The sequence below is a fragment of the Pan paniscus genome, chromosome 3 (assembly GCF_029289425.2).
Source record: "Pan paniscus chromosome 3, NHGRI_mPanPan1-v2.0_pri, whole genome shotgun sequence".
NCBI lineage: Eukaryota > Metazoa > Chordata > Mammalia > Primates > Hominidae > Pan > Pan paniscus.
In genome coordinates, this window is record NC_073252.2 from 105,792,134 (window position 1) to 105,808,634 (window position 16,501).

The window sequence follows — 16,501 nt, forward strand, 5'->3', positions numbered from 1 at the left end:
CCAAACAGATTCCATGTGTAAAGTTAGAAGGATAACTATGTAGTAATACTTTTTTTTCCCCAGAAACAGGGTCTTGCTCTGCCACCCAGGCTGGAGTGCAGAGGCTGCATAGCTCACTGCAGCCTCAAACTCCTGGACTCAAGAGATCATGCCTCAGCCTTCCAAATAGCTAGGACAACAGGCACATGCCACCGCATCCAACTTATTTTATTATTTGTAGAGACAGAATTCTCAATATGTTGCTCCAGCTGGTCTCAAACTCCTGGCCTCAAGAGATATAAAAAATTGCAATTCATTATGCAAAGCAATCTCTCAGTAATGTTCTTATCTAATATTTCTCTTTAAGATTTACCTCTTGCCTAGGAAAACACCTACAGTTTAAACATAATAAGTGTTTGTTTTAATGAAATATCTATGAGCAAAGGTATCAGAAATCACTGATAAACTTCAGAAAGGCTTAACTAATTTTATTAGCAGACATGGTTGGGAATTGACTTTGTCCTCTCGTTACCACTTTTCTAAAGCTGCATGCCAAATTTTAAAACAAAGTCATATGCCCAAATTATTTCTGGTGAGGGAAGAAAAAGAAAGGACAAAAGTAAGAAATGTTACAAAGGTACCTCCATTTTCCTAGATCATCAGCACTCACAAACCACCTTGATACAATTATCTCGGAGTCCAATTTGTAATATAATTAATCTTAATAGAACACCCTCATTTCAACTCACCTTCCTATACCAACAGTATTTACGCAGTAAACAAAGAGAAGGAAAGAGTACATTTATGCACTATTACTTGCCAACTTGGCGAGTGTCATAACCAAGATAGTTCTAAAGCAAGAGAGAAAATACTGAAGTCTAATGTACCACTGCTCTTGAAAGAATTCATGGTAGTACAGAAGGCTAACTGGAATAAAAAAAAAATAGAAGAGAGGGCTTTTTTTTGGTTCCATATGAAATTTAAAGCAGTTTTTTTCTAATTCTGTAAGAATATCAAATGGTAGTCTGATGGGAATAGCAATGAATACATAGATTACTTTGGGCAGTATGGCCATTTTCACGATACTGATTCTTACTATCCATGAGGCTGGAATGTTTTTCCATTTGTTTGTGTCCTCTATTATTTCCTTCAGCAGTGGTTTGTAGTTCTCGTTGAAGAGGTCCTTCACGTCCCTTGCAAGTTGTATTCCCAGGTATTTTACTCTCTTTGTAGCAATTGTGAATGGGAGTTTATTCATGATTTGGCTCTCTGCTTTTCTATTGTTGGTGTAGAAGAATGCTTGATTTTTGCACATTGATTGTGTATCCTGAGACTTTGCTGAAATTATTTATCAGCTTAAGGAGTTTTGGGGCTGAGACTATGGGGCTTTCTAAACATAGAATCATGTTATCTGCAAACAGGGACAATTTGACTTCCTTTCTTTCTATTTGAATACCCTTTATTTCTTTTTCTTGCCTGATCGCCCTGGCCAGAACTTCCAATATTATGTTGACTAGGAGTGGTGAGAGAGGGCATCCTTGTCTTGTGCCGGTTTTCAAAGGGAATGCTTCCGGCTTTTGTCCATTCAGTATGATATTGGCTATGGGTTTGTCATGAATAGCTCTTATTATTTTGAGATATGTTCCATCAATACCTAGTTTATTGAGAGTTTTTAACATAGATGTTGAATTTTATCAAAGGCCCTTCCTGTGTCTATTGAGATAATCATGTGGTTTTTGTTATTGGTTCTGTTTATGTGATGGATTACATTTACTGATTTGCATATGTGGAGAAAATTTTTGCAATCTACCCATCTGACAAAGGTCTAATATCCAGAATCTACAAGGAACTTAATACACAAGAAATAAACAACCCCATCAAAAAGTGGGCAAAGGATATGAACAGACACTTCTCAAAAGAAGACACTTAGGTGGCCAACAAACATGAAAAAAAGCTCAACATCACTGATCATTAGAGAAATGCAAATCAAAACCACAATGAGATATCATCTCATGCCAGTCAGAATGGCTATTACTAAAAAGTCAAGAAACAACAGATGCTGGAGAGGCTATGGAGAAATAGGAACGCTTTTAAACTGTTGGTAGGAAATGTAAATTAGTTCAACCATTGTGGAAGACAGTGTGGTGATTCCTCAAGGACCTAGTACCAGAAAATACCATTTGACCCAGCAATCCCATTATTGGGTATATACCCAAAGGAATATAAATCATTCTACTATAAAGATACATGCACATGTATGTTTATTGCAGCACTATTTACAATAGCAAAAACATGAAACCAACCCAAATGCCCATCAATGATAGCCTGGATAAAGAAAATGTGGTACATATACACCATGGAATACTATGCAGCCATAAAAAGGAATGAGATCATGTCGTCTGCAGGGACATGGACGGAGCTGGAAGCCATCATCCTCAGCAAACTAACACAGGAACAGAACACCAAACACTGCATGTTCTCTCTCATAAGCGGGAGCTGAACACATGGACATGGAGGGGAACAACATACACTAGGGCCTATCGGTGGGGAGGTGGAAGCCTCCCACTGGGGGTAGGTAGGGGAGGGAAAGCATCGGGATAAATAGCTAATGCATGTAGGGCTTAAAACCCAGATGATGGGTTAACAGGTGCAGCAAACCACCATGCCACAAGCATGTAACAAACTGCACGTTCTACACATGTATCCCAGACCTTAAAGAAAAATTTTAAAAAAAAAAGAAGAGGAGGATATGTTGAGAGCATCGATACAGTGTCGGTTGCTTTATACATTAAAAACCGATATTAATGACTGTAGCCAGCTGCATTTTCCAAAGATGGCTGCAACTGAATATCCCAACCTACAAGTGTCTACAATGTGACTTTACTACTGTCACATCAAGAGGTACTAATTCCCTGCCCTAAAATGTGGGCTGGCCTTAGGACTTACCTGCAGCCAAAAGAATGTAGTGAAATAGTGACACGATGATGTGTGACTACCAAGGCTAGGTCACAAAATGCTATGCAGCTTTTCTTTGGTCACTTAATTTGGGAGAAGCCAGCGACTAAATCCCTTGAGACCACCATGCTAACGTGATCCCAAGCAGGTGTACCAGCCACTCTCAGCCCGCTAAGCTCACAGCTGACAACCAGCAGCATCTGAGTAAGTCATCTTGGACATCCAGCCCAGCTGAAACTTCAGATGACTGTGGCCCAGGCCAGCATGACAACAACCAAGCAAGCCCTAAGCATAGCTGCCTATATGAGCCCCTTTAAATCCCTTACCTTCAAAATGGTAAGCAAAGTTAAATGGCAATTGTTTCACAACACTGGGTTTTAGGCAAATTGTTACACAGTAACAGTACGTGGAACAAAGGGATGGTGGCTAGGGTGAAAAAGGCTGTTCTTTATTTCTTTTGAATTGTTGTTTTTAACCACCAATTGAGCATCAAGTATCAGGAAAAAAAAGTTTGAAACTCTAAACTTTTACACAACAAAAACAACCTAAATTATAATAAAAGTGTCTGTTCATACATACATGTGTATTTATATGTTTTAAGTGCATATTTAATTTGAAACAAATAAGCACTGTTGAAAACTGAATTACTGATATAAACAGTTTCATTTAGATAATTATAGTCAACAGAGCAGTCAGAGGAAACTGATAATACAAGATAAGCAATCCAAATCTAAGATATGGATAACTGGTATACCTGAAGAATAGAAACCAGCTCTACTGGGTTGAATAGTGTTCCCCAAATATTCATGTCCACCCAGAACCTCAGAAGGTGACCTTATCTGGAAATAGAGTCTTTACAAACACAATCAAATTAAGAGGAGGTCATACTGGATTAGGGTGATCCAACAGCTGGTGTTCTTACAAGGCTATAAGACAAAAAGAGATTGGAGTGATCCGTCCACACACCAAGGACTGCCAGCCACCAGCAGAAGCCAAGGCGGAAACAGAAGAGATTCTCCCTCAGCACTTACAGGAGGAACCAACCTCACCACAAACTTAATTTCAAACTTCTAGCCTCGAGAACTGTGGGAGAATAAATTTCTTCCACCTATTTTGTGGTTAATTTGTTATGGCTGCCCTGGGAAGTTAATACACCAACCAATGTAGAAACACAAAACAACAAAATTTCCCTAAAATAAAATCTGATAAAAACTGAAACATGTCTAGCAAAACAGCATACAAAAATCACTCAATAGCTTGGGCAGATCCAGGTTAAGCATCTGAATTGCAAGAAAAAAACAAATCTTGACTTCCATGTCCAACATCATTATCAAAAAACATATATATGAAGGCTACAGAAGATTTGACACCACAACTGACAAGCTTAATCTATTATACAGAATACTGCACACATCAGGTGAATACATATTCTTTTCAAATACACGTTTATGAAAACTACAAGTTTTCCAGGTCCACATGGGAGGAGCTTGAAAGTCACCACTACATCCGAACAAGTAAAAACCTGAACAGAATAACTCTTCTTGGATCCGTGAGGGGAGGACAGGGGGCAAACCACTGACCCCATGAATGGGGAGACAGGCAAATGCAGGGAGTAACTATTGACTGGAGCAGAGACTCACTGTGGGGAAAAGTACTGTGGGAACCAGTGTCACACAGAAAAACCTAAACTGTAATTGATGAATTAATTAAGGCTCAGTGTGGACAAGTCCGAGAGTTAAAAATTTCAAAGGAACCTCGTTATAGGGAGGGCCCCACAACATTGTGAGTTTCACCTCCAGGAGCTCAATCAGGTTCTCACAGTAAATATTGGAGAAAAATCCCCAAGTGCTTCCATTCTGAAATACACCAGAGCACCAGATTTTTTTTTAACAAGGACTGAACTCAGGAGAAACTATTTAACCAAAGCCTAACCTGCTGAGGTTTTATTGGAACCTAACTGACCTGGGGGAAGGGAAATACCAGCTCCAGCCAACTCTAGCCATCCCGTCCCAATTGAGGAAGGCATAGGGTGGGGGCAAGGTGATAACTGAAAACTTATTACATACTAGACCACAGAGCAAGTACCAAAAAATCAGATAAGCTTTATTTGTAAGCATCATTAGTGATGAAATAAATGGAAAATACCACGTTCAAGAAAAAGAGTACCCAATATTCTAAAGATCAATTTTCCCCCAAAATTAATCTTAGATACAATGCAATCCCAAACTAAATAACAACAGAGTTCAGGGGAATTGGTTAAATCTATTACAAGATTTAGACAACACTAAGAGCCAAAAAAAAAAGGAAGTCACAATGAAAAAGGAAGTCACAATGAAAAAGAAAAGTCAACATTGCTGATGAAGAACAAGGTAAGAGGACTTACTCCACTGTCCTTCAAGATTTATAAAAATACAGTAACTAAGAAATGTGGCATTAACAGAGGAACAGACAAATATATCAGTGGGACAGAGCAGAGGGCCCACACATAAGTGGAGACCTGATATAAAACAAAGCAGACACTGCAGATCAGAGAAAAAAGACACCCTCATAAATCTATGTTGTTGGGATAAGTGATTATCCACATGGAAAAAAACAAAAATGGATCTGTCCCTCACACTATACACAAAAATCAACTGCAGATAAGGACCTAACTGAGAAAGACAAAAGCCTCTATTTCCCTGTATTTTTACAGGGAAATAAGTAATTCCTTAGTCATCCAGATGAAAAAAGGAACGCTCCTAAAAAGAAAAAGCTGATTAGGCTCACACTTATTCAAAACATTTAATGCCAGAAGACAATAGAGTACTATATTTAAAATTCCAAGACCAAGAAAGTATGAACCAAATATATATTTTACCCAGCCAAGTTGGCATAAAAGGTAGTCATTCTCAAACATAAAACCTCCAGGAGTTCAGAACCTAATGGAAGGCCATCTTGCAAAAATTATTTAACAATGATATACAGACAATTAAAGACCATTCAAATAAAGAGCTCATGAGTGAACATGTCATAGTAAAATAACTGATGGTAAGCTACCAACTATTGACCCATTAAGTGCTATAAACCTGGGCAATAAAAATGTAACAATTTAACTGTCTGGAATTAAGAATGAGGAAATGGGAAGAATGTGAGAGTGTATCTTCTTTCGTACAAAAACAAACAGACCTGTCTAAAAATGAAACATGATTAAAAAAACAAAAGAGTAACTTTTTTGCCAATCAGCACAAATTTTTAAGAACTGGTAACAACCACTGTTGACAAAGACACTGGGAAATAAACACCCTCCCATACTGCTGGTAGGAGAGTAAAGTGGGATAAAATTTTAGTGGGCAATGTGGCAAAATGTATCAAAATTTTAAATATAATTCATAGAAGTGAAAGCATCCATCGTTTTTAAAGCTACTTCAAAATCTGTATCAATTCAGTCACTCACCAGCCTGCTATGACTAAGCCAAAAGACAAGACTCTAGGGAAACAATCAAAGGCCATAGCAAAAGCTGAATAATAGAAATTCACTTTGTGAAAATTCTTGCCACTCATTCTTTCTGGTTGTACCATGCTATGGTTTGAATGTGTCTCTCAAAGTTCATGTGTTGGAAACTTAATCCTCAATGCAACAGTGTTGAATGATGCAGTCTAACGGAGGTGTTTAAGTCATGATCCACCCTCATTAATGGAATAATCCATCTATAAAAGGGATTGAGGCTGTGAGTTCAATCTTTTGCTCTTTCTCAGCATGTGATGCCTTCTGCCGTATTACAAACATAGCAAGAAGATGCTAGTCCCTCAATCTTGGACTTTCCAGCCTCCAGAACTATGAGAAATAAATTTCTATTCATATAAATTACCCAGTCTCTGGTATTCTGTTATAACAGCATAAAATAGACTAAGACGTATGGTTTTCACTGTTAGCTTCTCAGAGCAGAATCCAGATCTTATTTGCACTCAGAAGTGTGTAGAATTTAATGTGCTATCTATGAAAAAGTAGTTTTAAGGTTCATTGTGGTTTTTACCTTTATTTAACAGCAATCCTATAAAAGAACAAAAAAAAAACAAGAAATATTATTAAGCAACTATGTCAGTTATATGTCGTGATGCTCCAAATACAAGAACAGAGCTCAAAATTTAAATATGCTTACGCCTAGTCCAAGGTTACCTATATGCACTGCTTTTAAAATAAACTGCTTTCTCTCTCGAACATACCTGTTAGCCAAACTGTGCAACCACGAAAGCCACCTCTGGTCCCCACCACCTGACCTCTCTTGTTCCTGCTGACATGATGGGCTTGGTAGGTGACATTGGTTGCTCTCTGCATTCCCTAGAAAAAAAAGAAAAAAAAATTCTAGTTTACATGAGTCCTTTAAAAGGCAAACACATATTCCTTGCAAACACACAAAAGTCTATGTAACATGCCAAAAGCAAAGAAAAAGATAAAACAGTTCTTTTTTTTTCCTTAAGAGTACTGGCATGGTGTTTACTGCTTTCCACATGCCAACTGATTGAATCCTCACAGCAACCCAATGACATAGGTACTCTTACTACTAAGGTTTTACAGATGAAGATTTTAAATCTGAAAAATGGTAAATAACTTGCCAGAGATCCCAAAACTAGTGAGTGGCAGACTCCAGAGCCTAGTCCTTTCACACATTCATTTATTCGTTCATCCATTCAGGTAGTATCTACTGAGGCCCTACTAGTATGCCAAGTGAGCAAAACAAGGTCACTACCCTCAATTAGCTTACATCCCACTGGGGAACAATGTAAACCAATAAAACTTAACTACAACATCAGAGAGTGATAAGTGCACTGTAGAAAAATAACATAGGGTAAAAAAGGAAACAGAGTGCCTCTTTAGAGAGGATAATCAAGAAATGCTAAGAAGGTGACATTTGAGTAGACTCCCAAAGAAAGTGTGAAAGAGATGCCTATGGGTATCATGAGATAGCTACTTCTGAAATGAAAAAAGTGGAATGTACTGGTTATAACATCATGTTCACCCAAAGCTGCTTCAAAAAAAAAAAAAAAAAAAGCATAAAATTACTTAGGCCTCAAAGTATCTGAACAGGCTTTCCTCCAAAGAAAACATACAAATGGTCAATAAGACACATTATTTAAATAATATTCAACATCATTAGCCACCAGGAAAATGCAAATCAAAACTACAATAAGGTATCACTTTGCACCCACTAGGATAGCTGTAATAAAGACAGATAATAACAAGTACTGGGGAGGATATGGAAATATTGGAATCCTCATATATTTGTTGTTGCGAAAATAGTACAGTCATTTTGGAAAACAGCAGCCCCTCAAAATGTTCAATACAGAGTTATCATATGACCAAACAATCCCATGCCTACATTATACTCACAAGAAATGAAAACATATGATCACATAAAACTTGTACATACATATGTCCACAGCAGCATTTTCAGAAATACATTGTTATTATCATCACCATGTTATACATCTTTTGAACTTAATCCTTGTATCTAAATAAAATTTTGTACCCTTTGACCAACATCTCCTCCAACCATCCTCCTCGACCCCCACTCAACCCCAAACCTCGCAGTCCCTGATAAACACCATTCACTCTCTACTTCTACAGGTGCAACTTTTTTAGATTCCACATGTAAGTGAGATCATATGGTATTTCTCTTTCTGTGCCTGGCTTATTTCACTTAACATTTTATCATCCATGTGGTAACAAACAAAAGGATTTGTGTAATTTTTAAGACTGAATAGTATTCCACTGTGTAAAATACCACTTTTTTTTTAATCCATTTATCAATTGATCAACACTTAAGCTGATTCCATATCTTGACTATGGTAAATAGTGCTGTAATTTACAATTAACATGAGAATGCCAATATCTACTCTACATACTGATTTCACATCCTTTCATTATACACCTAGTAGTGGGATTGCTGGATCATATGGTAGTTCTACTTCTAATTTTCTGAGGAACCTCCATATTGATTTCCATAATGGCTATACTAATATTCCCACAATAGCATACTAGGATTTTCTTTTCTCACATCCTCACCAACACTTTTGTCTTTTTTATAACAGCCATTCTAACAGGTGTGAGGTGATAGCTCATTGTGGTTTTAATTGCATTTCCCTGATGATTAGAAAAGTTGAGCCTTTTTTCATATACCTGTTGGCTATTTGTCTATCTTCCTTTTAGGAATGTCTATTCAGATCCTTTGCCCATTTTTTAATTGCATTGTTTTCTTGCCATTGAGTTGTTTGGCTTCCTATTTTGGATATTAACCCCTTATCAGATGTATGGTTTGCAAATATATTCTCCCATTCTGTAGGTTGTCTCTTCACTCTGTTGATTGCATCCTTTGCTGTGGAGACAATTTTTATTTGATGTACTCCCATTTGTCTATTTTCATGTTTGTTGCCTGTACTTTTGGAGTCATATCCAAAAAAAAAAAAAAAAATCACTGCCTAAACTAGTGTCATAAAACTTTTTCCCTACTTTCCTCTAGCAGTTTTAGACTTTCTGATCTTACATGTAAATCTTTAATTCACTTTGAGTTTTTTTTATATGAGGTGAGATAAGGGCCTAACTTCATTCTTCTTCACACAGATATCCAGTTTTCCCAACACCATTTTTTGAAGACTGTCCTCTCCCCATCATGTATTATTGGCAACTTTGTCAAAAATCAATTAAATATAAATGCACGTATTTATATCTGGGCTTTCTGCTCTGTTCTATGGTTTATATGTTTGTTTCTGTATCATGCTGTTTTGATTACTATAGCTTCAGAGTGTGTTTTAAAGTCAAGTAATGTTAATACCTCCCGCTTTGTTATCTTTGCTCAAGATTGCTTTGGTTATCTGGGGTCTTTTGTGGTTCCATACAAATTTTAGAACTGCTTTTTCTATTTCTGCGAAGAATCCTTGGAATTTTTATAGGGATTGCATTGAATCTGTAGATCACTTTAAGTAGTATGGACATTTTAACAATATTAATTCTTTCAATCCATGAATACATATAATGTTTCCTTTTATTTCTGTCTTCAATTTTTTTCATCAATGTTTCACAGTTTTCAGTATACAGGTCTCTTACTTCCTTGGTTAAATGTATTCCCAAGTATTTTATTTTTCTGGTAGCAACTATAAATGAGATTGTTTTCTTATTTCTTTTACAGGTACTTCAATGTTAGAATATAAAAGCACTACTAGTTTTCTAATGTTGAGTTTGTATTCTGCAACTTTACTAAATTTATTTATTCTAACAGTCTTTTGGTGAAATCTTTAGGGTTTTCCATATTATTTAAAACCATGTCATCTGCAAACAGGAACAATTTAACTTCTACTTTTCCAATTTGGATGCCTTTTATTTATTTCTCGTCTAAGTGCTCTGTCTAGGACCTCCAGTACTATGCTGAATAGAAGTGGTAAGAGTGGGCACCCTTGTTGTGCTCCTGATCTTAGAGGGAAAGCTTTCAACTTTTCCTGTTTTACCATTGAGTATGATGTCAGTTGTGGGCTTGAAATATGTAGCCCTTATTGCGTTGAAGTACATTCCTTCTTTTCCTAATTTGTTGAGAGTTTTTATCATAAAAGGTTAATGAACTCTTTCAAATAATTTTTCTGCATCTATTGAGATGATCATAGGTTTTTTGCCCTACATTCTGTTAGTGTGGTGCAACACCTTTATTAATTTGCATATGTTAGCTGGGCATGGTAGCTCACACCACTAATCCCAGCACTTCAGAGGCCGAGGCAGGCGGATCACCTGAGGTCAGGGGTTTGAGACCAGCCAGGCCAATGTGGAGAAACCCCATCTCTACTAAAAATACAAAAATTAGCCGGGAATGGTGGCGTGCACCTGTAGTCCCAGCTTCTCAGAAGGCTGAGGCAGGAGAATTGCTTGAACCCAGGAGGCGGAGGTTGCAGTGAGCCAAGATCATGCCATTGCACTCGAGCCTGGGTGACAAGAGCAAAACTCCACCTCAAAAAAAAAGAGAAAAAATTGCCTATGTTGAACCATCCTTGCATCCCTGAAATAAATCCCACTTGATAAGGATGAATGATCCTTTAATGTGCTATATAATTCAGTTTGCTACTATGTGTTCAGGATTTTCACATCTATGTTCATCAGGGACACTGGCCTGTGATTTTCTTTTCTTCTAGTGTCCTTTTGTGGCTTTGGTATCAAGGTAATGCTGGCCTCATAAAATAAATTTGGAAGTATTCCCTCTTTAATTTTTTGGAAGAGTTTGAGAAAAAATCGTGATATGGTTTGGCTATGTGTCCCCACACAAATCTCATCTCGAACTGTAATCTCCATTGTGGAGGGAGCGACATGGTAGGAGGTGATCGGATCATGGGGGTGCTTTCTCCCATGCTGCTCTCGTGATAGTGAGTTCTCACAAGATTTGATAGTTCAAAAGTGTGGCACTTCCCCCCTTGTTCTCTCTCTCCTGCCACCATGTAAGATGTGCCCTGCTTCCTCTTCACCTTCCACCATGATTATAAGTTTCCTGGGGCATCCCCAGTCATGCAGAACTGTGAGTCAATTAAACCTCTTTTCTTTATAGTTTACCTGGTCTTAGAGAGTTCTTTACACCAGTGTGAAAACGAACTAATACAGACTAGCATTAATCTTTCTTTAAATGTTTGGTAGAACTCAACAGTGAAGACATCCCTTAACAAATTATTGTCACTATTGTTAATTGTCTTTTAACATTCATACCGGAGATATAAAGTATTGACACACGACAATTACAATATTAATTCTGAACTTGACTGTGGACTTACTTTTACCAGTGAGTCTTATATTTTCATGTTACTAATTAGCATCCTTTTATTTCAGCTTGGAGAACTCCCTTTAGTGTTTCTTTTAAGACATGTCTGGTAGTGATGAACTCCCTTAGCTTTGTCTAGGCAAGTCTGTACGTTTGTGTTTGTGAATTACAGCATTGTTGAATACAGTATTCTTTGTTGGCAGGGTTTTTTTCCTTCAACACTTTGAACATGTCAACCCAGTCTCTCCTGGACTACAAAATTTCTGCTGAAAAGTCTGCTGCTAGCATTTTTGGAACTCCCTTGTATGTGATTTGCTTTTCTCTAGCTGCTTTCAGAATCCTCTTTTATTTTTGACAGTTTAACTATATGTCTTGAGGTAGTCTTGTTTGGATTGAATCTGATTAGAACTTTTGATCTTCCTGTACTTATTTATACCTTTCCCCAGATTTGGAAAGTTTTCTGTTGTTATTTAAATAAGCTTTGTAACCCTTTGTCTTTCTCTTCTCCTTGAACTCCTATACCTCGATTTTTGTACTTTTGATGCTGTCCTATAAATCCTGTAAGCTTTCTCCATTACTTTTCATTCTTCTTTTTCCTCCTCTAACTATGGAAGAAATCTGTCTTCAAGTACAATTATTTTGCTTGATCAGTGCTTCTATGGATGCTCTCTATTGCATTTTTCATTTTATTCATTAAATTTTTCAGCTCTAGAATTTTTGATTTTTTAAATAATTTCAATCTGTTAAATTTCTCATGTTAGTCATTTGTTGTTTTCCAGAATACACTGAATTATTTCTATTTTATTGAGGTTTGCTGAGCTTCCTTAAACAATTATTTTTTAATTCTTTTTCAGGCAGTTCATGTATCTCCATTTCTTTTGAATCAGCTACTGGAAGGTTATTTTGATACTTTCGGTAGTATTAAGTCTCCTTGTTTTTTCACATTTCTTGTTGTCTTATATCAATATCTGTACAATGAAGAGGTAGGGACTTATTCCAGTCTTTGTAGACTGGCTTTATTTGGGAAGCACTTCACCAGTCAGCCTGTCCAATCTGGGGAGGCCACCTGGCATGGTGCACAGGCAGGTTTGCTGCTGGAGTCCTCAGGGAGGCTGGCCTGGTATCTGGGTCAGCAGGTAGGCAGAGCTCAGCTGGTGCTGGAGCGGATGTGGAGGCCTAGGTCTACAGTGGTTGGTCTGAAGCCTACCTAGAATCACAGGACCTGCCCTGAAGCCATGGGAGCTGACCTAGATGCTCAGCATATGGGTGCTGGCTTGGAACCTGGGTCCACAGAAATGGTCTTACAGCCTGGGTCAATGGGAGCTGGTATAGTGCTGGGATGTATTGGGATGGTCCTGAAACTTTGGATCTCTTAAGTATGGGGTTGCAGTAGCCAGCCTGGAGGGTGGGGCTACAGGGAATGGCCTTGTACTGGGGCAGACCTGAAGCCCAGGGCTGTGTGGGCCAACCTGGCTCTCAGCTGGTCTGAAACCTGGAGAGGGCCTGAAGCTGGGACAGCTTGAAGCCTGTATCCACAGGTGCCTGCCTGTGACAGCCAGCCTGGTACTAAAGGTAGCTCTAAGCCCAGGGCCACTGGGGCCAGCCTGGCCCTAAGACAAGTCTAAAACTTGCATCAATTGGGTCTGGCCTGGTGGTGGAGGTTGGAGGAGCTGGAACCTTGGGGTGCAGAATCCTGCTTAGTACCAGGGTAGGCTTGGACGCTCATTCCATGGGTACCATCCTGGAGTCTGGGGCTATGGGGGCCTGCCTTGCACTGGGTTTCACTGAGGTGGGCCTGGTGTTGGGTTCCGAGGCAAAATCTTTTGCTTACTGCCCTCTTCCTCCCCTAAGCAAAGGGTATCTTTCTCCACATGTGCTGCCTGAGGTTGCAGGCTGGGGGCAGTAACATAGGTCATGTAAAACTGTTCTTTCTACTCTCTTCAATGTGTTTTTTCTGATTTCTCTGCTACATCCAGGTGCGGTCATCTCTCACCTGGTTTCCTTAGCTCTTATTAAAGTATTTTTGTGCAAGAATAGTTGTTCAATTAATGTTTCTGTGTGAAGACAAGCACTGGGAAGTCCCATTCTGTCATTTTGCTGACCTCCACCAAGACACAGATTTGACTTTTAAGGAATTAAATTTCTATCCAAATCTTCAACTTCCATGAGATTAAGGATCTCTTTTCCTACCTTCCCCTTCACAATCCTGTACAGTAGAAATGCCATCTCCCACACATCTGAATCTTATTATCATCATTACCATTACCTGAAAAATCCTCTGGGACCAAAGGGACAATTTGACAATTCTTTTTAATAGGTATGCCACAAAAGCTGCACCCCTTCCCATCTACTCATCTCATTAACAATAATTATTTACACAATAACTATTAATACTTTATTTCCAATAAAATACTTTTACATATTTAATAATCACTTACAAAAAATTGTAATGAGTCTGTAGATTCATTTCTTTTCTTCTTTTTTTTTTATTATACTTTAAGTTTTAGGGTACATGTGCACATTGTGCAGGTTAGTTACATATGTATACATGTGCCATGCTGGTACGCTGCACCCACTAACTCGTCATCTAGCATTAGGTATATCTCCCAATGCTATCCCTCCCCCCTCCCCCCACCCCACCACAGTCCCCAGAGTGTGATATTCCCCTTCCTGTGTCCATGTGATCTCATTGTTCAATTCCCACCTATGAGTGAGAATATGCGGTGTTTGGTTTTTTGTTCTTGCGATAGTTTACTGAGAATGATGGTTTCCTTCTCAAAAGAAGACATTTATGCAGCCAAAAAATACATGAAAAAATGCTCATCATCACTGGCCATCAGAGAAATGCAAATCAAAACCACTATGAGATATCATCTCACACCAGTTAGAATGGCAATCATTAAAAAGTCAGGAAACAACAGGTGCTGGAGAGGATGTGGAGAAATAGGAACACTTTTACACTGTTGGTGGGACTGTAAACTGATTCATTTCTTTTCAATAAACTGATGAAGCAAATACAACTTACCAGCTCTACATTTCCAAGAACTTAAAAAAGAGGGCTTCAGAAGTAGACATTTGTATATCTTGAGAAGCAGTGGCACCTCTTTAGCTTTAGCTCCCATTGATACTGGCTAAGGAGGAAAAGGGAGCTAAAGTCTCTGCTAAAAGGGAATTGCAGAGGGTGCTATACACATTTTGCTGCCTATACTGGTAGAACCTGTTTGGCTTGGTCATTTTGTTTGAGGATTTTTCCAAGTTACTTCACTCTTTATAGACAAGAAGAAACATATATCTAATGAATTTTAATTGATTTGGGCTCTGTAAAATATCTTCTGCTTTTCTTATCAAATCAAGCTAGAATGCATAAAAATTATCTGTCAAGCTATCAACTGCTGAGAATATGGTTGAGAAAAAATACAGACAGGGTAAGTAGAGACCGTCTGTTTTAATCTCTAAAAAGAATGCTCCCTCAGTTTCTTGCCTCCTACATTTAAAAAGATTCTGGCAGCAAACATAGTACTCTGGATATAAGGAGATTTTTTTTGGTTTATGTATGTTTGATATTGTTAAATCAAGTTAAGCCTAAAGCTACCTCTTTTACATATTTTAAGTTCAGCCTAAAGGTTTCTCCATATGTAGTAAACTAACCTAGCTGAAGACATAAACAGACTGTATCCACCCTTGTGCCAATGACTGAGTTTTGGCCAATCAAATGTGGCCAACTGTTCAAACCATGTTCAAATAAGCCAAATGCTGAGCTATAACCAATCCAGTTGTTTCTGGACCTCACTTCCATTTTCTATGCACCACTTTCCTTTTTCTGTCCATAAATCTTCTACCATGCGGCTGCACTGGAGCCTCTGAGCCTACTCTGGCTCAGGAGGCTGCCTGATTCACGAATTGTTCTTTGCTCAAACTCTTTTAAATTTAATTCAGCTAAAGTTTTTAAGAATATTTTTCATATTAAAAAATAAACTTAAAAAAAATTGCCACATTGTCCTACCTCCCAATTTTTCAAAGTAAATCAAAGAGCACTTTTATAAAACTACTGGAATTGAAATAGCCTTTGCAAAAATTATAAGTGAGAAAATTGTTAACAGTGAAAAAGATCTGATCTAACCAACCTCCAACTTGCCTTTAACCTCGAAACTGCCCTTAGGTGTTGCTGGGTTTGGGTCAAGCTAACTTTGGGAGAAATTTAGCTTTTAGTTTAAATGATAATAGTACTTCCCCAAAAGTAAACCATCTTTTAAAGCGAATAAAAGACCACCAGGTTAGGAGATGAGAGGAGCCTGAACTCTCCCAAGGTGTAAACATAAATGATTACCAGCCACTATTCCAGAAGTCACAAGATTTTCAACTTCCCCAGTTACTCCTGCAGATGACATCGCTATTGTAGAACCTAAGATTGGCCTTTTGAGATGTCTTTTCAGGTTTTTGCATTTCTGACTCTCAATGGCTCCACCTGGACCCACCAACCACCTGTGTGCTCCCAACCAGAAGTGGACTTAACACACTAGGACTATCTTCCACACCCCTATGATTACATCCCCAACGAACTGGCTGCACCCATTGCCTTGCCAACCAAACTATCCTTAAAAAACTCCGGCCTCTAAATTTTGAGGAAGGCTGATTTGTTCAATAATAAAAGTCTCCTGTTCAGCTGGCTCTGCATTAATTAAACTCTTTCTCTATTGCAATTACCCTGTCTTGATAAATTTGCCTGTGGGCAGCAGGCAAAATGAACGCATTGGGTGGTTACAGAATTGCAAAGTGGTAGACTTAGGCCTGAATTTTTAGAC

The 16,501-nt window shown here is 38.2% G+C and overlaps 1 protein-coding gene across 2 annotated transcripts in view; it reads right to left on the reverse strand.

Annotated features, from left to right (window-relative positions):
- PAPSS1 (3'-phosphoadenosine 5'-phosphosulfate synthase 1) overlaps positions 1 to 16,501 on the reverse strand; it is a 106,384-nt gene that overhangs the window by 79,268 nt on the left and 10,615 nt on the right. For both annotated transcript variants that reach the window (XM_003829990.5, XM_008955360.4), the window contains exon 2: positions 7,138 to 7,252. In XM_003829990.5, the coding sequence (XP_003830038.3) occupies positions 7,138 to 7,252 (115 nt within the window). The remainder of the gene's footprint in view (positions 1 to 7,137; positions 7,253 to 16,501) is intronic.